The sequence below is a fragment of the Bathycoccus prasinos genome (genome assembly GCF_002220235.1).
Source record: "Bathycoccus prasinos genomic : Chromosome_2".
Classification (NCBI taxonomy): Eukaryota; Viridiplantae; Chlorophyta; class Mamiellophyceae; order Mamiellales; family Bathycoccaceae; genus Bathycoccus; species Bathycoccus prasinos.
Window position 1 is genome coordinate 243,287 of NC_024007.1, and position 24,982 is coordinate 268,268.

The following is a 24,982-nucleotide window of genomic DNA, read 5'->3' on the forward strand; positions in this document are numbered from 1 at the left end:
TAAATTTATAAATATTCATGTATGTATCACTTTTAGTTCTGAAGAAGCGGCGAGGCTTGAAAGCCAAATCGTTGTCTTCTATCGGTGACGGCTTGTTCCCACAGCGCACGCATCTGCGCTAAAATTCGATTCGCATCCTCGGAGGATTGAAACGGGCACAAAACGGTTGAGCTACGAAAATCGTTGTGGTTCACAAATGTTATGCTTTTATTTTTGCTTTTCGCTCCTTCTTTTACGACGGTTAACAAGGAAGAGGTGAATCCAAAGTCGGGCGTCGTGACTTTATTTTCTTCGCGGAGAGAATCGCATACGCCGACTTGGACGCAGACAGTCTTTTTGTCCAGAGAAGAAGAGATGTAAATAGAGGCGACTTCGTGCCATCGGAGAAAGCGGGTTGCTGTTGGATCTGTTTCGTAACGCTCGATCCAAACCAAGTGCGTGTCGGTTAGACATACGATGGCATCTGAAACATGCGCGAGGGGATAAAAAAGTTCAAACCGGCCGAACGTAAACTGCGTTCTCTCGTTTACAGCAGTCACCGTGGTGAACGACTTTTTAGTCTTCTTGTTTGCATTTTTCATAGTCTTCCTCTCCTTTCTCGTCCCTTTCTTCTTCATCGTATCTTGGTCAACTTTACTCGCTTGTATTTCTTCGACGTACGCAATCTTTTTTGCGGCAACTCTCAGCAAATCAGCACCTGCTGATTGCTCTTCGTCGTACGTTCGAACGATGCCATCGCCACGCAAAGCGAGAGGTTTTCGAGCTCGAGTAGCTTCCAGAGATCCCGTAGATTTCGAAAGTATACCACCTACCGACATAGCTTGAGAAAGTCCACTGAATGCCGTTTCGACTAAACCGACCGCACCTCCTAACGTTGAAGTCACGAGACCAGTAATACCTTTGATGCCGCCAAGCGCCGCTCCTCGCAAACCTTCTTGGCGAAACCCTTGGACTGGTTTGTAAAACACTCCAGCAACTCCGGATAATGCACCACCGACGAGGTTTACGGTACCATCGACATATGTTTGACCAATGTTCTTAACACCCGCGGAAATTGATGTCGTCGCACCCCTTTCTCGAGAAGCGACAATATTTTTCGACGTATCTCCAGAAAGCTCCGCCAGCTTGTCCTGCGCTCTGCGCAAACCTACCGATACGGTACCTGCGTTATCAACAGACGCCAAAATCCTTCCAGACTGTATCGTAAACTGTTTGATAACGTGCGATTTCATTTTCCTCCTCAAATCAGAGAGTTTGAGCGTTGCATTTGTCGGTAAATTGAAAGGAGCAATCGCAATAGGTAATCGGTCTAATCGTAAAAGATTGAGCGTCGCGCACATCATCATTGGCGCGTTCTTCGGGCGAGATGACGGTGCAGACGTGAGCGTTACGAAGGCTCGTATTCCGTCCGATGAAAACGTTCCCACTGAAATGAGATGGTCAATATTTGCCGATACAGTCTTTTGCTTCTTGGCTTTGAACGTAACTTTTTTCCCACCATCCTTCTTCATCCTAGAATCTTTCGACGAGGACATTTCAGAAGCGTCTCCGCCGTCTTCCGCGAAAAGTCTTTCAATACCGATTTCTTCGACATACTCTTTCAACGCCCACAACAAAGGCTCGTGAATGAGAACATTTAAACCACTCGGTGCCCACACCATTCGAACTTCCGGAAAGCGATTAATATCTCTACTTTCTCTCATTGAAAATGAAGCCGCGAATAAGCAGCCTGACGCCGCATCGTTGAACATTGTGACTGGATACAACGCGTTCTCCAACATGTTATCCAGTTGCGCAGAGACGATGGCAAATTTAGCGTACAGACCTCTTCCATTATTGCATTGGTTCCCAAACGAGGCTTCAATACCGTTTACCGTGAATAGACAAAGTTCTCGCCGTGAATCTACGAGTGATATCTGGATGCCATCAAAGATGGCGCCGATGTGAATTTCTCGGGACGTTTTTGTGATATTCTGAATGCGCTGGAAAGCCTTCAAATCTGCTTCGAAATCGTTCATTCTTCCTTTTCCCTTTCGTTTATTACGATTGGCGAGCCTTGACATGAAGTGTCCCTTAATGATTGCCGCGGCGGCATCAGCATCGTTTACACTAAGAACAGCATCTCTAGATTCTCTGTCTAAAACAGTAGGTTGCTTTGCAAAACGTGGCGATCCATCGCTGTTCCGATCTTGGACATCTGGATCTATTTCTACTTTGAACTCCGTTAATCGAAGAGATATGCACTCTTCTGCGCCAGTTTCAGCACCGTCAAAGAAAATGCAAGACAATCGGTAACAAATCTCATACTTTCCAGACGGATCATCGCATATGAATCCTTCTGCCAAAGTGATACTTCCGAGAGCGCCAAATTCTTCTTCGCCGCCGCCAGAAGAAGAACCCCCACCTGATGTTCTAGAATTTACGATACTGGCGTCGCGAAAATCACCAAGCTCCGGAAGTTCAAAATACGATTCTTCGACGTTTTCATCGTTGCTGCACGAGAGTCGCACGACCCGAACAGATTCCCCAACTTTGGGAAGTAAGGATTCATCCGACGACTTCTGGCTTCTCTTCCCAGTGGGTCCCTCCGAGCGACCATTGAAAAAACGTGGGCCGAGCCAATGTGAAGCACTGCGCGGAGGGACCCTCACACCTTCTCCAAAGTTGGATTCATCATATAACGACGGTGAAGCAGTTCTAGTAACGCTGTTATTTGTGCGCATAGACGTAATATTCCCCAATTTCTTCGGTGTCTTCGTCGACGCCATCGCGGGTGCCGTTTGTTTATCCGCAAAATTGTATCGCTTTTGCACATTCGACTCCCCTCTCAGCAAAATTCTTGAGAAATCTGCCCGCACACGAGTGTGATTTTCAATTCTAATGCCACTCTCTGCAGATCGATCGCTCTTAGCGGCTGAACCTATGATGATTTGCGTGGATCCAGCAATCTGAGCCGTTTGCAGTCTTACACGAATTAGTGACGATGACACTTTAGAATCGCCATCTTTTGTCACAGATCGAGGGACCGCAAGAAGTTGTTCTCCAGATTCTTGCAAAAGATCCATGCGAATCTCTGCAGAGAAGGATTCATATGAGTGTGTGTTTTCGTCCCTAGTTCCAGAAGCATCACGAAATATTAAGCGTGCACGTTCGGGTGAGCTTGACCCAGGTAACACCGGCGCCGCTCCAATCGGAATGGTCATTGCAGAGTTATCGTAATGCATTTTCCGTTCATCCTTAAGGTCGTCATCATTCTTTATGTGCATGGCTAACGGTATGTGTGAGATATTGACCAAAATAATTTCAGGAACGACTGATATTCTAACCGTTCGGCTCATCATTTCGTAAGACCACCAATGCTGACTTTGCGATAGAACAGGATGAAAATGTTCAGCCACGATTTTAATTCTGACTTCACCGTATGATTTCGTCCGCAAAGTAACCAAACATGGAGCTTCACCTGGTTTGACTCCTCTATGCACAATACAATGCACGCGATTATTTGCATCAACATTTTCGAGCTCGTCTACGTCCTCGGCGAGGAATAAAGTATGCACGTGACTGGAAATTTCAGCAACAAATGCTTTCTGAATATTCTTTAACACTCCATCCACGACTCCCACTGTAGCTCGTACGGCAGCATCTACGTTCAGCTTCTGTTCCGCTCTCAAAGATACGTTAATATTTCCGGGATTCACTTCGAATAACTCGCCGGTTGGTTTTTTGACTATGAATTTTCCTACCGCGGTATCCACCACCTCTTCGATCTTCGAAATTTGTATGAGATTTGTTTCATCTTCTGGTTCAGTGCATAATGATACCGGGAAAGGACAAGCGTTATGAACAATTACATCAGCGCGAATATCGACGAACATTGCGCTGATGTTTGATGGTGAGGATTCCTCTTGGACGTAACCTATCGCGTGTTTCACATTTTTCGCGACATCGTCAGCAATGCTCGACACAGGTCTATTGTCAGTGTCTCTTGAGACAACTTTTCCATCTTTCTTCAAAACGCCGGAGTATTTCGACGCAGTTACGAGTAGTTTTGCTTCTAATCTGCGCCCTTGCGCACCTATCTTTTCGCCTACATTTTTCAATACCACACAACCACGGGTGACTCCATCTGCAAATGCTGTAATTGGCATCGGCTCACTCATATTCCATCGTTCGCTTTGCTTTTGAGCACTACTCGCTCTCAAACCGTATGCGCAGCTGATTTCCTGCCTCGGATCAACGCTTTCCGAAATAAATACTTCTTCTCCTGGCTTCATGATGCCATAAACGGAAGCCCTCTTGTCGCAGTAGACGACATACTTTGCCTCGCAAGGGAGCGAGTTCCGCAAGACGAGCGGGACCCGAAGAACAACATGGATATTCCGAGAAAGCGCTCTCTTGTTGTTCTTGTCTCCGCGTTTTTGTCTCTCAAGATATACGAGATAGAATTTATTATCAGCTGTGCATATCACGTCGGGCTCACTATGTTCATCGTTATTGTCTCTTGCAATGACCGACTCCCAGCGTTCGCGGAGCGATTCACACAAAATATCACACGTTTCCATACTCTCTGAGCAAATTTCATCGTTTTCATAATGCGTTACGTTTTGAACTCCTTGTTTCTCTGTACTTACGGGTACAAATCGAATCGCACATTGCTCCGTGTTCTCGAAACCTACTGGAAAGCACACATTTCCACCACTTTGTGATACTTCAATAGACCATGAACTCCCTTTTCCCGCTTTAGTATCCTCCATCGTTGCTCGGCGTTCATTCGTGTTTCTTTTGCGGTTCATATTCGGAGTGAAGAACATATTCGTTTGCGAGTTGTACTCATCTCGCTTTTCTCCGCTTTCTCTCGCACTTGAAGCACCTCCTTCGCTCAAAGAGCTACTAGGAAAGACGTTCGTCTCATGATATTCTTCAATGGGAGCAATTTTGCGTCTCCATCGTCTGCGTCGCGTACTCGCAAATCTCCGCTTCCAATTTTTTGCATTTTTGAACTCATTTGGTGGCCACGATGTCACCCAATAAGCATCGTAGGCCCATCCACCCGTGTTACTCACGGTGGAGTTTCCAGGGGGCCTGTCGATTTCCCAATCACCCATCCAATGGTAACCTTCTGGAAGTAACAAACTTTCACCTTCGGGGAAATGATTTGTGGAGTTTGAACCGTCAATATTGAGCGAATACCGAGCAGTAAAGCATGCGTCAAGAATATCACGCGGCGATTTCCAACCAAATGGTGGAAAATGGCGCTCAGATTCCCACACGTATCGATACATCGGGTCGTTTGGATCATATCCTTCTTCAAAAAAACCATTCAAATCGTTTTTCTCTTCCGAAGCCGAGGTAAGATCTTTTGGACTGCGCAACCCAGGCTTTCGTGCGTTGACTTTGGAATTCCCTGCATTATTCTTTAGTTTAACCAGCGTCAGTGAAAAACGTTCCGAAGTTTCGTTTACAAAAGTTGCCTGAGACATTAATACACCCAACCTCGGATCAACCGTAACTTTGTCTTCTCCAACGTCTTGATCTTTCCGCTCGAAGAAATCTGTACCGCTAGCTTTTATCGCCGCATACGGCCCATTCTTCGAAAAGGCAATAAGTGTATCCTCTGGATCAACCTCCTCGGTTTCTTTGTTCTTCAATGCGCTAATATCATTCGTGGATAGCTTTGATATTTTCAAATTAGGCGAGATATCGGTATGTTTCACCCGCATTCGTCCTGAAAGAAAATTTAACTCGAAGTTCTTCGTCAATGCCTGGAATTTGGTAGCTTCTTTTGTTTGAACTTCTAACGGTTCGCCAGAAGGCGCTCGTTTCGAGGTATGACGAATGGTCCAACCACCGGATGCAACAGAACCGGCATTATATATGGTCGGAACCTGTGCTTTTGAATCGCCTTTGCTAGCGTACGTGTTCTTAGTCCCTTGAGGTTTCCAAATCGCGCCAGGACCAATAGTACTCAACTCTCGCGCAAAATCTTCTCTCACGCAACAAAAGCTCTTTTTCGAGGGTTGCTTTTGCTCCTTCGATTTACCGTTATCTGCCGTAACGACACGCCCTAACGCGACGTAACCTTCTGGAGGAATAGGCGCCCAGAAACTTACTGAACTCTTCTTTTCATCCTTCCAAAGAAGTTCGTATCCAATAGGATGCGCGAACGGTGCTCCAGCACGAGGCATTTTCTTCTTAACGTGATCATCGATCACCATACGTGCAAGATATCCGCCTGTATTTGGTGCACTAAATCCAGGAACAACTATGCATCCAAATGGAATCTCAACGATGCTTTCGTCTTCAGTAGAACCATCTATACTTCTTTCACTAGAGTCTATTTTGGCCACAGGAATCCACGCCGAACATTCATACTTCGCTCCCGTGCCTTTCGACCACCACAAAAGCTTGAACTCGTATGTTTTTGTGATATTGCAGTAATTGTCAGAAAACAATAAATTGTCACTCTTTAGTGTTACTGATACACTTTCCGAGTCTTCAATCAAACGTTCATGTTGGTCTCTATTACGTCGTGAGTCTACGTTATCTTCTTGAGTAAAATTCTTCAATTCTTCAAATTCGTCGTCGTCAAACTCTGCAACCGTTCCTTCATAGCTGCTACTTGCATCTGATCTGTCACTGTCGCTATCGTCGTGATCCCTAAAGGCACTCAACGCAGACGATGACGATAGCATGCGTTTGAATATTATGTTGCATGCTCCTGCATTCTTCGCTGAGTCGATGCGACCATGCCTATTGATGTGTATCGGAACCTTCACACTAATATTGTGGAATATGGATGCTCGGAGCAAAATACGAACCTTCGTGGGAATCCCGTTTTCATCGTGGAGATCAATCCAAACAGGTTTCTCTTCACCAACCAAAAGCGCCAGATTCGATGCGACAAACCCTTCCGCAGAAAAGCGAGCGTTGGCATCCTCTACAAAATCGTGCGTTGAACACGGTCGCTCTAGATCCACTCTCAGGCTAGAATTCTGAAAATCGCGCGATCTCGAAGCCGGATGAGGTACGTCCATAGTAATATAGCCCGATTTAGCGTTGAAGGGGAGAGATACGCGCGATTCATCACCGTTGTTAGCTAATCGCATGCGTACCTTGTTTCTAAAAGAATAATTTTTATTCGAAATGGCCAAAGATCGTAGATGAGTGATGCTTGAGTTTGATTTCAGGACGCATGAAATCCTCGAGTACGTGTCCGGAACACCAGAGGAACGGTTTACATCGTTTCTCATTGATTCCATGGGATCATCGACATCAATGATTTCAACCATCATCTTTGCGGTCAGGGATTCTAGAGGGGGGGCAACTTGGACGTCCGCAGTATTCGTATCCACCACTCTTTGCCTCGCCTGGCTTGTTTCTTTCGCTATACAAAAGTTGACATCAAAGTTGCCATGTGGAGGAACGACTCGAACATCCTCGTCCTTCCCACGTTGCAAACTCTTTCGAGACACTGTATATAACGTACGCCCAGTATCGTTTTTCATACGGATGACTTCATTTTCAACCTCTTGATTAACCGAAGACAAAGTTGCGTGCGTAGTCAAGCCCGTATTAGAGAAGCAGCGAAGAACAGAGTCCCTGGATTTACTGCGTTTTTGCGCATGTTTGATTAACATCCGCTTCTCTTTCCAAGATTCAGAAAGCGCAGAACTTCGATCTGGAAAAAGCTCTTTCGTCGCTACTTCGAGTTCACTCACTACATGAGAAGTAGCTGGAGAAAATCCATCGTTATCGGGGTAGGCAATGGACGATTGGTGATCGAGTTGAATCTCCCCTTCAGCGTCCGTATCAAAATTATCTCTCTTCCTCATGATTTCTTTCTTCGTCTCCAGTGCGATTGAAACCATGTCAAGAGCAAAATCTGTGGTCAAAGTAATACATAATTTTGTAGCTTGTATCGAAGCATAGTTTCCAGTACTGAAGCAACGTTCTCCGTGTTTGATTGGAACAAGATTTGCACCAAATACCCATTGCGGAGATACGAGTGGTTCCCACGCGTACTTGCGCCAATTTAAGTGCGCAGCGCCTAACGATGCATCAATACCAACGGAAGCAACGTCGCCGACTACAACGTTAGTCACGATTTCGGTTCTCATGAGTGATAATGCAAACACTGGAACATTTTGATGCATAATACCAGCGCTCTCTCTGTACGAAGAATCGTCTCCGACGTCCATCGGTGTATCCTCCTTTGCATCTGCATCATTCGCGACAATCCTCTGCGGCGCAGCAACGGTTACGGTTACGAGACCTACCGACGCCGAAATCTTGACAATTGGCTTTGGTTTTTCGTACGCAAAAGAAGTAATCCTGGATCCTTCGTCGGAAAAATCTAAAGATGAGATCGACGGTAGTACAAAAAGCGTGGGACCTTTGTAAATATCATTCGGCATGTCGGCTTTGGATATACAGAAAGTACCAAAACCACCAGGTACACGCCACATGCACATTTCGCTTGTACTAGACTTACCACCATGAATGATAAGAAGTGAAGATTCTTTCGTTAATAACGTGACATCCATAGGTGCTACCGCTCCGCAATGGGTTCTACTCAGACACCGGACCGAATCCAGAGATGGTTTTACATTAGCTGATGAAGTACTCACTAATCCGCAACTGACGTAATCTTCTGATGGAGAAACTGGTCGCCAAAAGGCAGCTTGAAGCTGCTTTTTCGAACTCTGGAAAACCAGTTCGAAATCAATTGGTTTCACACAAACATATTCGAGGTCCTCCACACAACGCGTCATGGATGGATGCGCCACGCCATCGACTACAACATCTCCAAGCGATGCAAAACCAGGCGGAGGCAGCGGTCTGAACCCTGTCAACATCTCCCCAGCGTTCCACACCTTTTCAAATTCTACCGCTGTAACTACGCATAGTTTGATATCCGCGATGTTGCCTTCGTAATCTTCATCTTCTAGAGTTATTGCGTTATCGTGGGCAATTTCTTTCTTTAAGAGACGGCGACGGCGTTTGTTTTCAAGTTTTCGGGCTTGAATGTTCTCCAAGGTTTCAATAGCGAGCCCGAGTGGCGTGCGAATATCAACAAAAGATATAGGTGGGTCTATCAGTGCGTTCGATGCTGATGATTTGCCTGCTGAACTCACCATGTGTATCCCAGTCGGGGAGTCCACAGCCCAAACGTGGACCAGATTGCCACTCCTTGAGTTACCCCAAATATCGCGCTTATGCACAGATTTATCATCATCTACATTCAAAACTTTACTCTGACCACGACGCTGCGCATTATGTACTTCACTCCTGCGGTCATCAGGTTTATTACTCTCTTCGTCAGACATGGAAAACAATCTTGAAAGTGATCCCGTAGATTCACACAGCAAACTTTCTCTGACGCAACGCACGCAGCTTGGATCTGGCTCTCCGTCTTCTTCATAAGCCGCAATTAAACCAAGCGCCCTGTAACCTTTTCTAGGAACCGGTTGCCAGAGCACCAAATTAGAGCGAGAAGATGCATCAGACTTTTTGGACGGATTTATACGCTTGAATCCACTTGGCGGTGAACAGTAGGTCATCGAGTCGCGAATAGATGTTGCCGATCGTGTAGGCGAATCGGGGCCAAAGTTAGGAACATCTCCCAGTGAGCAGTATCCCATAACTGGCCGCGGACGCCAGAAGGAAAATGATGTGCTCCTTGCGCCCGTCGCTGCAACAGCTAGAGCATTCTCTTGTGGGATTAATTCACCAGTACTGAAGAAATCAGCTGCCGACGCTCCAAAGTCGGCATCGTATCCCGAACCCTCGAATGACGAATAGACAAGTGCAAAATGATTACATGGTAACAACGGCTGCGTTGCTACGATGGAAGAAACGCGTTGCGCCAGTCGAATCACTCGACCTGCTGCGGCTGGGGAAACCTCGACCCCGATGGGCGATATCATGACATCAATGGATGTTTCTCTTCTTGGCGCGGAAGGTTCAAGCGAGTTGTCGCTCCCCTCAGTCTCATTATAGCACTCATCACTGTCTAATGTTGCCGTGATTTTGCAAGGTTCAACTAATGGATTCAACCTCGCACTGTCCGGGAACGAGACACACATGTGCTCAAGTTCAAACGAGCTTTCTACGCTGCTCCCAATAATGTTAATTTTTGAGTGCACGCTGAAAGATGCGCACAACCCTTCATCTGGGTCGCGGGAAGGGAAAACTGCCACATCGATCGAGTGCAACTTCAGAACGCATTTCAAAGCAGATTTCTTTCTCTGTTTATCAACGACTTTTAAAATAGCTTCTTTCTGCACTTCTAAAAGAGCATCGCCTAGTTTATCCTTTCCTTTGAGCCCAATCACTGCCCTAGCTCCTTCGATGCGTTTGTTTGCAGAGATGGAGTAACCCGGCTTATTACGTAATTCTCGGAGCACTGCAACGACGGTTTTAACCCTTCCACGCCAGGAATTCATCAAGTACTTCATCTCTATTTCAGTTAAACGAGAATCGCGGAATTCTTCGACGCCTTGCTCTGAAAATGAATCCCCATCCCCATTTCCGAGAGTACGTTGTCTGCGAACTATTTTCTTTTTCTCGAGCATCATCTCTTGACGACTTAAGAACTGAACTGATTCAGGATCAACGAAATATGAACCTCCTGACGCCATGCGAATACACAAGTCAAACGTTTCCTTGTCGGGACACACGATGCGACAATTTTTAATTACTAGTCTATGATTCGGACCAATTATGATGCGAGGCGCGAATTGAAGCTCTCTTTCAGCTAAATGCACAGCTCGATCGCCAGATTTAGAGTTTTTCCCACTGTCGCCCTCTTTCTTCGTTTTATCTTTTTTCGACAGATTGTGTTCCAAGTAAATTGTATCGGAATAATCAAGATTAATGGTTTGTTCGCAACCATCCAGAACATATTCCTGCGCACCACTACTAGAAGTTGGAAAATCCGCTAAGACTCTCCTGGTGCGACTTAATGTCATATTTTCTCTTAATTTGAACACTTTCCTTTCTTCCGTAAACAATATATCTTGTGGGAGTATATTTTCGCCAGCGCCGAGTTTTGGCTGAAAGATTCGCGCAGCTTCCAGTAAGGAATCCACGGATGCTATCACTGCTACGCGACCACACTGACAGCTGACCTCAGATATATCGTTTGTTGTGACTTGTTCCAGGCTCAAGAACATAGACTGTAAATACTCATCTTCCTGCTCTTCAACGATTTGAAGTTCCTCAACGCCTTCCGCAGAGGCTTTTACTTCATTCGAAGAGTTCTTGTCTTGCGTGTTCACAACAGCTTCATCACAAAACCCTGCTCGTATCAGATCAATCTTATAGCCCTTAAATCTGCAATCTCTCGCGTATAAACCCTCTATTCCAACTGCCAATTCACTTCGTAATTCATTTCGTGGATTTGACACGTTTGCAAACGAAATGCCTCGAATTCCAGCCTCAACAACCTGTGAGGCTCTTCCCTTCCCGGCAAAGATGCCAAGTTGAATGTGGTCAATTCGCGCCTGGAAACACTGATGTATCAAAAAATCCTTCTTCGGTAGAGGCGGTGCCAATGGATACTTAGCTGGAGTCAGATAGCAGTAAGCAAATGGGGATTGCGTATAGGTCATCGTCGATGTCTGCGTGTATCCTTTGATAACTGAATTCAAAGTTTCCACATCAGAAGCCGAAATCTCAACTGTGAGAACATCATTTGCCGGCAACTGAACATTTATATCCACGCTCGGAGCGTTTGATAATTGTCTTCGAGCATCTAATCGATTCCAGCACGTTGCTTTTAAAGCCACCGGGGCGTCGGACCTTTTGATGTGTGGACCAGAGGCACGAAGTAATGCAGATGAACGGTTCTTCTTTGCTTTGAGCGTCGAATCCCCTTTACACGCAACCGATAATCCGTGTATAAAGATGTCAAACTTGGCCCAATGCGCTCGATTTGCATCAATCGTGAATGATGTAGAGACATCAATTCCTTTGAACGACTCGCTCGCATTTTTATCAACAACACCGACGCAGAGAGAAAGCGATGGCGCAATCTCATCTCGAACACTACCCGGTAAAACCACGCGAGAACCCATTACATTAGCCGTAATCTTAACTTTCTTCGTCACGAAGCCAGGACGCGGGAAAACGAATGGTGGCAAGTTTGGTAGAAAGTGTGGCGGCGATAAAGTCTTGAAAATTGGCAACAAGCAATTTGCAATGTTAATGATGCAATTTTGATTTGCAAGCACTCGAAGAGGAGCAACTTTTGCCTCGAGTTCAATATCGATGTCATCCTCATGCTCATGAGGCAGCCATGTTTGACGGCGTATCCACAGAAACGGAATGTTACGAATTTTCTTACGCGCTGATTTCTCCTCCTCCAAGAAAAATGTCAAGAAGTCGCTTGCAGCGTTGTCCTTCGCGATCAGATCGCGATTAGCGTGACCAACAGGTAATGTGGGGTCAGATAGCGTCAAATTATCGCACGAAATTTCCAAATCTTTCGTGCCTTGTTTGCCTCCGCCCCATCCTTGCTTACCAACTGGTTTAGCGCGAATATACAGACGAGAATGGAAATTAGACACCGTCGCCTCTAATATTGGTTGTCGTCGAGTATCAGCAGCCAATACCGATTTCTTCGGATAGTCGTAAAGTTTAGCGACCAACGAATCACCATGAAATGTGAAATTGAGCTTAATCTTGTGTGCGAGTTTACTCGCATCCATGATCTTCACTTTTTGCAGCTTTTGTCTCATACTTTCCCATTCTTCACGGGAAGGTGCAAAGACGGAGTCGTCATATCTCGAGGGCCACCCCTTTCCAAATGACACAGGGCTTTTAAAAAGGAACCGGAAGCTGGTGAACGCCGCAATTGGTTCTCTAGCAATGTGTGTTTCGATTGAACTGACAGCCATTCGTAAATCAGCAGCCTGTGTTCCATATTCAGGATGCGAAGGTAAAAACGCCTCGAGGCTGAAACCGACGCAGGACTTCTTCATAGCATCAGTTTTGTACCTGAGATACTTGGTTGAAAGTTCATCTCTTAGAGGTTTTTCTATGAATACCGCATCATGATCCTTGCCAATGCCTTCGATAGTCCAGCAGTCCTTAATTGCAACTCTTCGGAGACCGGCGCCCAATGTCACGCTACCTTTTGTGGCTTCACAACTCAGCGTTAGTCCAGTAATTTTGACATTCGCCAACGGTCGCTCTTGGAAGCAGTCAACGACGTACTTAATCTTTTCATCATCAGCCAGCTGATCAATAAAATAACTTTTCGACATGTCATTGACGTATAAATCAGTCTCATGATTGTGATGTCTCAAAGGAGCAGCTAGGTGAAATCCAAACAAACCCATCGAGAACGTAACGGAAGCTTTCTTCGTTTTATGCTCGTCAACTTTTAGAACTCGCCTGACTTCTTCATGGAACGGCAATAACCTCGCTTCCATGTTCAATCTACTTTTTATAACGTCGCAGATATCTTTCGACCAAAATCTGAAGACAAAACCATTTGGATGTTCGCACATCCTTTCAAAGTTTGACTCGATGGAACGATCCAGTAAAGCGTCGCCAACGATTAAAGTACGGTCATATTCCGAGTATTCTCTGTTTGCATCGTCTTTGTCGTTCATCTTCCTGAGAATCTCGTCGCTATCGGTTGATACATGTAATTTTACTTTTATTGTTTTCCTTTTTTCGTCGATCGAGAGAACACAAACTTCAACTTTTTCTTGAGTGCGCGTCAACGGGTTTCCGGCTCCTCGCGTTCCGGCCAATTTTAGGACTCTCGGTTCTAAGTGATGAACGGAACCTGCTGGTTTATCAACGACAGACAACGTTCCCTCTCGAACAAAGACATCGCACGACTCCCAGTATGGTAATTCTCCAAACAAATCAGCCGGCACGAGTCGTTCGCAGTTGAAAACATCAATATCTCGAGCGAAAATATCATCGGTATCCTTGCGCCCTGACGAAAAAGAAGAAGGTAAACTCGAAGAAAAGGTAATTTTCTTCTCGTCGTCGTCGTCGCCACTCTTTAAGATTTTATCAGATTGCGAAGACGCGATGTCGTTGCGTTGTTTCTTCTGTTCTTTGATTCTCTTTGCCTCATCTGCAACTTTCTTGGCCGATTCCGTGAACTGTGTGGCCACGCGCAAGGCCATGTTTATTCGTTCTGGCGACACAGATAATTGAATAGATGGCAGATTGACGTCAACGACGACCGGGGAATACTTCAACGCCTCTCGAGGAGATAACACGTAATGTGATGCGAGGATTGTACACTGAACGCGAGATAATAGAGGAGTCTCGACTCTATTACTTTCTCCAGCTTCACTGAGAAGCTGCCACGACTGGTTACAGGTCCATGCAAAATTGTCCGCAAACCCAATAGAACAGTCCAAAAGCTTACCTTCAATCGTTCTCTTTCGCCAACTACTGCGCGCATTCGCATCTTGTTCCTGAACGTGTGCATTCTGGGCGCTTTTAAGTGTTCGCGCTGTAAGAGGACCAAACCTTGCAATTAGGGTTGTTCCTTTCTTCCTCCTATTTTTACGCTGGGATGGAACCGCCAGATGAACTTTTCCGACGAATACTGCTAATCCAATCTTTGGTAAGCTCAAATCACCAGAGGATGAAACTCCAGAACCCGCTTCGATAGATCCGCGTGGAATGACGTCCAGTTCAGGAGTGATTTGCGCAGAAGTATTGAAACGAGATTGCATACAACTACCCTTCATGCGCCTCGTGAAAACGTCGACAATGCGGTCAATTGGTCCGCGAAGAATTGTGATGAACATAGGTGATAAGATCAGAGCACAGTAACCAACTGCCTTTTCTACTTCTGTATTTAAGTCGCATTTCTTGGTGGCGAGTGAAGAACCAGCAATAGTCGCACTATCGGTTTCCAGCGAGATGGATAGCTCGGTATTTTTGTTCGTTATCTTGCGTTTTTTCGAAGCCGCGAAAGATACAGCTTTAGATACAGGACTCCCGCTAAAGCATCTTGGGCGACCATTCGAGATAGTATCTTCTGCATCGTTCAAATCTGCGTTAAATAATTTAGCGAGCATTATTGGGAGCGACATACCCATGCCATGAGTCGAATACGATGAATAATAATCTGTTTCATCTTCACCGAGCGCCAGTAAATCGCCCTCCGGCGCAGAGAAACGAATAGTATCTATAGTCGACCGAACGTCTATCGCATCTTTCACGAAAGATATCCCCATCATTTTTGCTCCTATCACGAAATTATTGATCGACACGCTGAACAATTCAGATTCTTTGATTGGTATTTCAGCAAAAGACGAAAAAGAAGTAGACGAAGACGGTGCTAAGCTATCCGAGAAAGCATCGTCGTGGTCATTGCGCTCGTTCGAAGAAGCGTCGAGAATTTTCATCGAAATTTCTTCAAAAGCGATGCACGTAGCAAACATTGGAATCTTACTCTTCTTCTCAACACTTTGCATCTCGCGCTTCTGGATCTCTGCATATTCTTGTCTCTCTTTAATATCAAAAGTGTCTCCAACTTCATCCCAGTCGATTTGCGACTCATCGTCTGAAATAGCAGCATCGCGATTATCGAACTCGCTCGGAGCGTTTCTCGGCGGACGACTCGGTGTTGCGAAGAGATGTTTGACCGGCGTCGCAGCGTTCTTCTTTCGAATTTGCCTGATTTGTCTCTTCAGATTCTCTTCGTCTTCTTCTGCGCGAATTCGAGCTTCTTCGATTTCGCGCTTTTTGATCGCATCCAATTCATCTCTCTCCTGCTGGTTCTTCCCGATGTTCGTAATGAACCGTTTCGCGGCGCCGAGAGGTTTAAACCCTACATTCTTGATAACTTTTACTCCCACAAGTAAACCTTTACCCGCGACGCCAGCAACACCCTTCACAATCTTCATAGGTATTGGCCCGCCGCCGCGTCGGGCAGCTTCGCGGCGAAACGCGCGTTCGCAGCCTCCATTTTTCCTCCACTCTACGTGTGCGAGCTGTCTAAAAAAAGCAATCATGCGAGCGTTTGGAATCTCACTTTCAAGCTCATCGAGTTTACGTATCTTTCCAAAAGGTTTCTTCATCGGCCAGTTGACGTTTTGCTTCGAAGACGGCGGTGGCGGCGCAGACTTTTGGAGAATCTCGTCTATGTAAACTTTAACATATGCTTTCCTTTGTTCGTGCAGAGTTTTAAGAGCTTTCGAGTCGAGGCTAAAGCCCAATCCGAGTCGTTCTCTCCGTTCTCGAGTTTCCTCTTTGACCGCTTCGCACGCATATTGCCACCAAGATTGAGCGTTTTTATTCGTTCTCCTCGTTTTTGTTCCCGCGGGTGATTTCTCTTCTACTTTTTCTGATCCATCGAAGACTGGAACGCCCGGTCGTAAGTGTTCAAACCGTCTATCGTGCACGCTTTTTTTCAATATTTGCGTCGCCCAATATGCCAAACTTGCGGCACCAGCAGAAACATTCGCGCTGGTTTTTGGAATATTCAGAGTTAACCCGTGCAATGCAGAAGCCGTCCCGGATTCGATGGCTTCCATACCAGCTCGTTCGTACCTTGCAGTTACTACGAATGGCTCGATGATACGATTTCGATTCTTTGACTTTGCGCACGCTTCCATAATCTTGCAAAATCGGATCGGGTCTTCGTGCGGTTTCAAATCTCGGTTCTTGACTTTCTCGAGAAGATGCACAGAGTTCAAATCGCAATACACCACGGCGTTGTTAATTTCGAGTTTTTTACGCAGCGTTTCCTTAAACGCATCGACGATAAATGCTCTCGAATCACCGAGAACATTAGTCGTTTCTAAAGCGATGCTTTCAAGCGAAGCTCCGACGGCAAATTTCGGCATATTCTCGTCTCCTTCTCCTTCGAAGCGAAAGTGTATATTTTTCACAGTGACTACGGCGTTTGCGAGAACAACGTCCAAGAGCGCTCCGAAACCGACCGGTTTCTTCTTCTTACTCTTGCTTTTTTTCCGAGTACTACCTCGATTACCTTCCTTTCTCTTCCTAGTAGATGACATCACATCGGTATCATTTTCTGGAGTTTGCAACGGAGGTTGATATTCTGGCGTCGCGAACATTTCCTCGCGTCGTCTGGTATCCGGCGAAGAGAACAGTCGTCGTTTCGAAGCGTTCGCGGATTCTTCTTCTCCTTCCACGTCGTCCTCGCTCTCATCAAAAGATGAAACAGACGAGACGTCGTCGTTGTCATCGTCGTCATCATCGTCCTCTTCCTCTTCTTCCTCTTCTTTCTCTTCTTTCGTGATATCGCCCCAAAACTTTTGTCTCAACTCCTCCGCGCCCGGCGTCGGATCTCCTCTCAACCAACTCCGTTCCAAACTCTCCGCAATTCTCCGTTTCTTCGCGTTCACCTGCTTCCTCTTCTTCTCTTTCTTCTCCTCTAACGCTCGTTTCATCTTATTTCGTTCGTTTTCGGACATTTCCTTTTGTCCGCTCTCGTCGTCCTCGGAGTCATCACCATCACCTTCTCCTCGAAATTCGCACAACACGTGCAACCGATCAAATATAACCTCCACTGGTTTCCTCCCTAACTCTCTCCACGGAATCTTAATCTTCAACTCCCCGACGTATCCCGCTTTCACTTTCACGTTCGAGTTAATCGACGATATCCCTTTCAAAGCGGTTGATTTCACTCGCACGTTTTTCAGCGTGACTTCTCCATTCAGTAAAGACAGTTTCAAATTCGACTTGTCTAAACCGTGCAAGCGGTCGCCGAGCGCGCGGTTCAACGCTTTCGCGATTTGGCCTTCTAACACCATACTCACGCGTTGTCGTTTTGCGTCGTGGTACTACTAAATACTATCTACCGGTATGTGTATAAATATATAGATGATGCGTGTATTAATATGAATGTATATCGAGAGAAACGAGTTGAGGAATATTTATGTCGAGAGAGAGAGAGAGAGAGGGTCGACAAGCTTTTTCCCTCTAACTGTCTAATTCCTTCTGTAGACAATCAATCTCTTCTTTGCAGTGTTCGTTCTTTTTGGCTCTTTTTTGGCATTGATTTGGTTTGAAATTTTCTTGCGTTCTTGCGTGTTGCTCCTTATATAAATATCTATCGAGCGCTTTAACGACGAGTCGTGCTAATAACACACGCCGTTCTTTGATTTCTCTGAGTGTTCGAAAACCATCGACACGAGAAACGCGTCGTTCAAGGATCGATATATTACGAGAGTTATTCGGTGGGGAGTTCATACGGCCACACATAATACTACTCCAGAGTTGCTTGAACGCGTTTCGTCTCTCGGGAAGAACAAAAGAAAATGTTACCACCACCGAATCCGATAGGCGGTGTTGGGTTTAACTCCTCGAACAACCAATTTCCATTTCACCACCACAACCGGCGGAACAACAACAGTTTTAGAGGGAGGAGCGCGAACTTTAACGGCAAGCGCGGAGGAGGGAAGAGCAACAACGAGACTCGGAGAGAAGTCATCAAATCGGATTCGAATTCCTCGAGGCATCCGAACAACGGCAATAAACCGACGAATTCGAATTCAAACGCAAACTCTTCTTCTTCCGTTTCGTCGTCGTCTTCTGGAAAGGAAATCGCTTCTGGGGGTGGCGCTGGGGGCGGGTGGAAAGAAAAACTTTCCGGTTGGTCCACCGCGGCGTCCTCCTGGTCCGCGAAAACCTTGGAAGGGAGTTCAAATTCGCTCTCCAAAGCGTTAACGGACTTTAACAAGCAGTTTAAACCGCAGATGGAAGTGGCGGTGGATTTTGTCGGCCCGACTTGGGACCGCGCGGTGGAAATCGCGAAACCAGTGACTGGACCGTTGAGGGAGGCGTGGTTAGGTTTGAGTCCGCAGACGCGAGCGTTCGTGAAACCGGCGGCGACCGGGACGGCGGTGGCGCATATCATTCTCGGCTTCCCGAGTCGAAGGTACGCGAGGAAGTTGGAGAGGAAAATCACGGAGATGGAAAAGGAGCGAGTGCAGTTGATGGTCGATGATTTTTCGTTGGAGAAAGAGGTGTTGACGCTGAGCGCGGAGAATAGGCGATTGGAGAAGAGAGTTTTGAGAAGCGAGATGGCGTTGCACGCGATTCGAAGACGGGTGGCGGAATTTTCGTTGCCGAATAAGGCGAAGGACGCGTATGGGATTGATGCGAATCCGAACGATACGAACGGAGATGGGGTGAATGACTACGGGTTAGCTGCGAAGAATTTAGCGTCCAGTCAAGAGATGGCGTGGAGAAAGACGCAGGCGTTGAAAGATGCCGGGGTATTGCAAGAAAGAGGAGGCAACGAACAACACAACGTGTACGAGAATGGAATTCAAAAAGCATCGAGTAGTTCGTCGTCGAGTGGAGAGGGAGGAAATTGGTCAGTAGAGCAAAATATGTGGGCGTTAGGGGCAACTGTAGCGGCTGAGGAAGCATCGTCGTCGAACGATGGATCGGCTGGCACGTTCCTTCCCCCAAGATATTAAAAATTATAATACGAACACACACACACACACACAAACACACAGTGTAACATTTGGAATATACCTCATAATTACATATATATAAACTGGTTTTGTCTACTGTACTTTCTATCTACGTTTCGCTAGATATTATTACTTGGTTTATTGCTTTTGTCGCTCTTGTTCTTGGAGAAAAGCATCAATCTTTTCTAGCAACGCATTGGCCGCGTCGTCGTTTGGAGAAATCAGTCCTCCGTCGATTCCTTTCTGTACGCGTTTCACGTGTTTCTGAATGACGTTGTCTTTGTTATTGATGCATCCCAAAGCTTCGGCCGCTACAGCGACGTTTAATATTTCAAACGAAATCTCCGGCTTCAAGCCGTCGTTTTGCGACTTCTTCTGCGACGCTCGAAGCATAAACTCCACAGTTCTCGCGTTTGATTCGTCCACGAATTCTTTTCCATACACCCAATCAAAAGCGTCTAAGGTTTTACCGACCGCTCCGACATCGTTTGCAACTACTGCATCATCGTTAATACCCCCAACATAATCACTATCCTCGTCGTCACCGCCCCCTGTGGTACTACTTCTACTACTACTGCTGCTACTACTACTACTGCTGTTACTACTACTGTTACTTGCATTCCCCAAGCCTTTGGCGAGTTCGATCAAAAAAACAGCGCGTTCCAATCTCGTCTCGTACGTTCGCACCCTGAGTCCGTTCATTTCCTTCACCTGTTCGGAAACCTCACGAAACTTACCATACCCGATTTGCGGATCCCACTCCGCGCTCTCTCTCTTCATCTTTTTAATCTCTCTGGTTGAATCCACCGCGGATTGAAACTTCGCGTCCGCCTCTTCGATTCTTTCGTTCGCCTCTCTCAAACTTTCCGCCGCTCCAATCGGCGGTTCTGGACGCCGTTCCATTTCCTCCTTCTCTTTCCTCTCTCTCTCTTCTCTTTTCAGTTGCATCGCTCGCGTTTCCTCTCTCAGCTGTACTTTCCTTTGCTGCTTCGACGACGCTTTCCGTTTGGCCACTATCTCTCGCGTTTTGGAGAAGAAGAGACTGTTGTTCTTTGACCATCCATCGTTGGGTTTTCCAATCGACTGTGATGCCACGAAGGCACACTTCCTGGACGACAACACCATCGACGACGTCGAAGAACTTAAAGACGACGACGACAAAATCATTCACCTCTCTCTGCTTAATCACTTCGTCACGCCTTTCGCGACGTACGCTTTCAGCGTAAACTCATTCAATCCTTCCGGAATCACGTACGTCGGTTTCTTCCAATCGAGCAAAACGAATCTCCCTTTGCCTCCTCCGCCGACTTTCTTCTCGTGCCACCCGGGGGAGACGCTTCGTTTCCCTTTGTAATAGCCAGATTTCTTGCTCAGTTTCGTCGTGAGCGAAGTGAAGGATTCTCGGACCGCTCGTCTGCCCATGAGTGCCGCGACCGACGCGTGCATGTTGTTTGCTGTGAATGCAGACCCTTTTTTGTGGGGGCGTTTCCCCACATAAAAGATATGTTCGCTCCTTTGTCGTTGTCTTCCTCTTCCGGGGCAACCTCGAGGAGCGACGCGCTCGCGACGACGAGAAGGATGATGCAAAACGCGTCTTCTTCTCTGTCGGTATCCTCCAAATCGAGTGTAAGGTGGACGACGCTCACGAGAGCGAGAATCGAGAAGAGGAGAAACACATCGCGCGCAAAATCGAATCATTTGGCGGCGACGGCTTCGTCGTCATCGTCATCATCATCATCTTCTTCTGACGGTCGTCGAAATCGTCAAAGTCGTCGAAACAAAAGCGCGACATCGTCGCGCTTTGGCGATGCGCACGTCCACGGAACGATGGGAGAAGCGTCCTCAGAGTGGATGTCATCGTCGCTCTCATCATCGAGAGAAGACTCCCGTTGGGGACAAAAACGGACGAAAATTGTCCCCAGGAACTCGAACCGATTGGACGGGAAAGGAGGAGGAGGGGGAGGTTTTGAAGGCACGAGCGGAAACGTGAGTGGCAGCAGCAGCGCGAGTGGCCACGACGGCGCGGGAGTGTCCTACGACATCTCGAACGACGAGAGCGACTTTTTGCAACAAGCCGGGATGTTGGATGGGAAGGAGAAAAGTGCCTCTTTATCCTCCTTAGATATCGCGGCGGAGAAAACCAACGGGACGACGATCAGTAGGGATCACTCGAGTTCGGAGTTCGAGGAGGACGAAAATTGCGACCCAGAGGAGGATAGAAAGAACAGAGTAGGAGGCGGGGGATGTTGCAACCACTCGCACGGCGGTGCTTTAGCCGTGGATGAAGACGTAAATAGAGCGAGGAATAAAGTAGAAGTCGTAGTAGACGTGGTTTTAACAAAGTCAAAGTTGAACGCCGCGGCTGGATATTTGCGAGGACGAGGGAGTTTGACGGTGTTGTCGTGGTGCTTGTTGCTCGTGGCTGGATTTTGCCACGTCTCGACGTCGATTTGTGCCATGCTCAACGTCGCGTCGATTGTCCCCGGCGCTACCGCGGCGTGGCTTTCCACGTCGGCGACGGCGTTGGTGTATCTATTCGCTGGAACACCGGAATTTGTGGACGTCTTGTATGAAGTCGCGAGAGGTAACATTAACGTGCACGTACTCACGACGCTGGCGGTGTTTGGTACCGTTTTACTCGGGTGCGCCTTTGAAGGCGCGCTCTTGCTCGTGTTGTTTGCATCCGCGCACTACGTGGAAGATAGATTGACGCAACATGCGCGAGGCGATTTAAAAGCGTTGTGGAAAACGGTGCCACCGTTTGCGAATGTTGTCGACATCGACGGCGCGACTGGAGACCCCATCGAAGGATCGCAGCGGAAAATGCGCGCTTCGGAAGTGCCCGTCGGGAGCTATTGTTACGTTAAAGCGGGGACGCAAGTTCCTTTAGACGGCATCGTCGTTCACGGTTCAGCGAGAGTGTCTATTCAACACATTACGGGCGAAGCTTTGCCCGTGCGACGCAGAATCGGCGACGAAATTCCAGCCGGCGCGATGAACATTGACGGGGTATTGATCCTTAAATCTTCGCAGTCTTCCGAAAATAGCACACCGGCGAGAATTGCAAAGCTCACCGAAAGAGCGCAACAACGCAAACCGCGAGTGAGTCGATTAATTGATGACGTTGGCGATAAGTACTCTAGGATTATTTTGTTTATAACCTTTGCGACGATGGTGACGGCGCCTCTCGTGTTCGGAGTTCCCTTTTTAGGTCGAGGAGGAGCAATGTACCGCTCGTTTGCGTTCTTATCTGCGGCGGCTCCGTGCGCGCTGCTCATGTCTCCGTTAGTGTACGTCGCGGCGATTGGCGCGATGGCCAGAAGAGGTATCCTCATCAGAGGCGGGCGAACTCTGGACGCGCTCGCAAACGTCAATCTCGTGTGTTTAGACAAAACTGGCACTTTGACGTTGGGTGAAATGTCCATCGTGGAAATAAAAACCGTGGAATTAAGCGAAGAGAGCATCGCGAGCTTAGCGTTTAAAAGAAGCGACGAGGAGAGCGTGCGCGTTGCGAAAGCGTTGGAACGAGGTTCGGTGCATCCGATTGCTAAAGCCACCGTCAATTATATCGGTAACGGCGACAACAGCAGCGCGAGTCGTAGCTCTTTGGACGTGAAAAACTACAAAGTTGAGCACGGTAAAGGTGTTGAAGGTGAAATTAACGGCGAAGTCTTCAGATTTGGAACCGCGTCGTGGGCTTTAGAGTGCCGCCGTGGGAACAACTCGAGCGAAGAAGAAAAAGTAGTCGCGCGAGCAACGGAGGAACACAGAAGCGCCGGCGAAGCAATCGCGGTTCTGTGCTCGTCTTCTTCGCCCGATGCTACGGTCTTTCGATACTCCGACGCACCGCGCGCTGAAGCGAAGGATGCAGTCGATACCCTTCGGAAACGAGGACAGACCGTGCGCATGCTCACGGGCGACGCGACTGCGTCAGCGTTGGCGATTGCCGAACAAGTTGGCATCGAACCAGCCGCGGTATTTTCGCAATTGACTCCGGATAAAAAGTTAGCTCACGTAGAATCTGCGAGAGAAGATGGCAAAAAAGAAGAAAATGGCAAAGTAGTAAGCGTCGCTATGATTGGTGACGGTATTAACGACGCGCCGGCATTGGCGGCGGCGGATGTTGGCATCGCCGTGTGCTCGACGCCTTCAGATGCGGCGTCTTCTGCCGCGGACGTCTTGTTACTTCAAACTGGACAAGGGCAACTTCAAAGCAAAGACACGGTGATGAGTGGTGGATCCATGTCGGTGATTTCAGCGGTTCCAGAGCTCTTTGCGCTCGGGCGCATGACGCGAAATATTTTACAGCAAAATATTTTCTTGGCGATTTGCTCTATTCTCGGATCCGCCTTGCCAGCTTTGTTCGGCGCGTTCCCGCTTTGGTTAGCCGTGTGTGTTCACGAAGGCGCGACGTTGTTAGTAGCCGTGAACTCGACCCGTTTGCTGGCGACGTTTGGACCCCGGAATTCCATGCGCCTTTCCAAGCGCGTGAAGTTCTTAATCGTCACTTTGACGTTGGTGGGCATCTTTGGTGCGTTAGGCACGGTGTTCAAACCGCAAGGCGTGATGTTACAAACGCTCATCTCTGAAGCTGTTACCGCTGCCGTCGCGGAATCTTCCGTGGCGTTCCATTCCTTCTTCCATCCGGTTTTGAAATCTGCCTGGGCCGGCTTGTTCGCCGGCGGTTTACACACGCTCACTGGCGCGGACCACTTAGCCGCGTTGACGCCGTTATCCGTCGGTCCGTCTCGAGCGAAAAATGCGCTCCTCGGTGCGCTTTGGGGATTCGGTCACAACACCGGTCAAATAATCTTCGGTCTTCTGTTCATGCTTTTGCGAAACAGAATCCCGTGGAACACGGAAATCATCGGCCAGTGGGGCCAAGCCATCGTCGGTTTAACGCTCATCTTCATCGGGTGCTTAGGATTCTGGGAACAAGTCGGCGGTGGCCACGGTCACTCGCACATCCACTCCCACGGCGGACACTCCCACTCCCACTCCCATTCTCACGGCTCTAGCGACGACGGCGGCGAAAGCTACGACGAAGTCGAACAGTCTCACGAACACCGGCTCTCCCCGCTCCGCCTCGGCGCCTCCTCGGAAGCCTCCCGCATCTCCTGGACCTACATCACCGGCACCATCCACGGTCTCCAACCAGACTCCCTCTTTCTCCTCCTCCCGGCGCTCACCCTCCCAAAACTCGAAGCCTACTCCTTCCTCGGATCCTTCTTCTTCGGCACCATCGTCGCTATGGGTGGGTACACCGCCTTCCTCGGCGCCGGGACGACGTTGCTCGAAAAAGAAAATCCGCAAATGGTGAAATACATCGGATTAGCCGCCAGTTCCGTCGCTTTCGCGTTAGGCGCCGCGTTCGTTTTGAGTTCCGTCTTTTCCTTGAATTGGTTGTAATACTATTTATATTATTATTAAGGTACCACCGTAATACTCCTTTTCCTCTTCCTCCTCCTGCTATACTCTCGCGTGTGAGGATACGCCCGCATCAAAGCTTCGCTTTTCCTCGCTCAAAGTTGTCTTCTCGCTCG

The 24,982-nt window shown here is 47.6% G+C and overlaps 5 protein-coding genes across 5 annotated transcripts; 2 read left to right on the forward strand and 3 right to left on the reverse strand.

Annotated features, from left to right (window-relative positions):
* Positions 1-32: 32 nt before the first annotated feature.
* On the reverse strand, positions 33-17,765 carry Bathy02g01380 (predicted protein; the record flags this gene model as incomplete). Its single annotated transcript, XM_007514757.1, has 1 exon — positions 33-17,765. One exon carries the CDS (start codon positions 17,763-17,765, stop codon positions 33-35), a length of 17,733 nt encoding a protein of 5,910 aa, XP_007514819.1.
* A 507-nt stretch (positions 17,766-18,272) lies between these two features.
* On the forward strand, positions 18,273-19,439 carry Bathy02g01390 (predicted protein; the record flags this gene model as incomplete). Its single annotated transcript, XM_007514826.1, has 1 exon — positions 18,273-19,439. The coding sequence occupies one exon, from the start codon at positions 18,273-18,275 to the stop codon at positions 19,437-19,439; it is 1,167 nt and encodes a 388-aa protein (XP_007514888.1).
* A 138-nt stretch (positions 19,440-19,577) lies between these two features.
* Bathy02g01400 (predicted protein) lies at positions 19,578-20,564 on the reverse strand (the record flags this gene model as incomplete). The annotated part of the gene is made up of 1 exon (XM_007514788.1): positions 19,578-20,564. The coding sequence occupies one exon, from the start codon at positions 20,562-20,564 to the stop codon at positions 19,578-19,580; it is 987 nt and encodes a 328-aa protein (XP_007514850.1).
* A 60-nt stretch (positions 20,565-20,624) lies between these two features.
* Bathy02g01410 (unknown protein) lies at positions 20,625-20,885 on the reverse strand (the record flags this gene model as incomplete). The annotated part of the gene is made up of 1 exon (XM_007514603.1): positions 20,625-20,885. The coding sequence occupies one exon, from the start codon at positions 20,883-20,885 to the stop codon at positions 20,625-20,627; it is 261 nt and encodes an 86-aa protein (XP_007514665.1).
* Positions 20,886-21,266: 381 nt separating this feature from the next.
* Positions 21,267-24,848, forward strand: Bathy02g01420 (cadmium-translocating P-type ATPase; the record flags this gene model as incomplete). The annotated part of the gene is made up of 1 exon (XM_007514922.1): positions 21,267-24,848. The coding sequence occupies one exon, from the start codon at positions 21,267-21,269 to the stop codon at positions 24,846-24,848; it is 3,582 nt and encodes a 1,193-aa protein (XP_007514984.1).
* Positions 24,849-24,982: the final 134 nt, after the last annotated feature.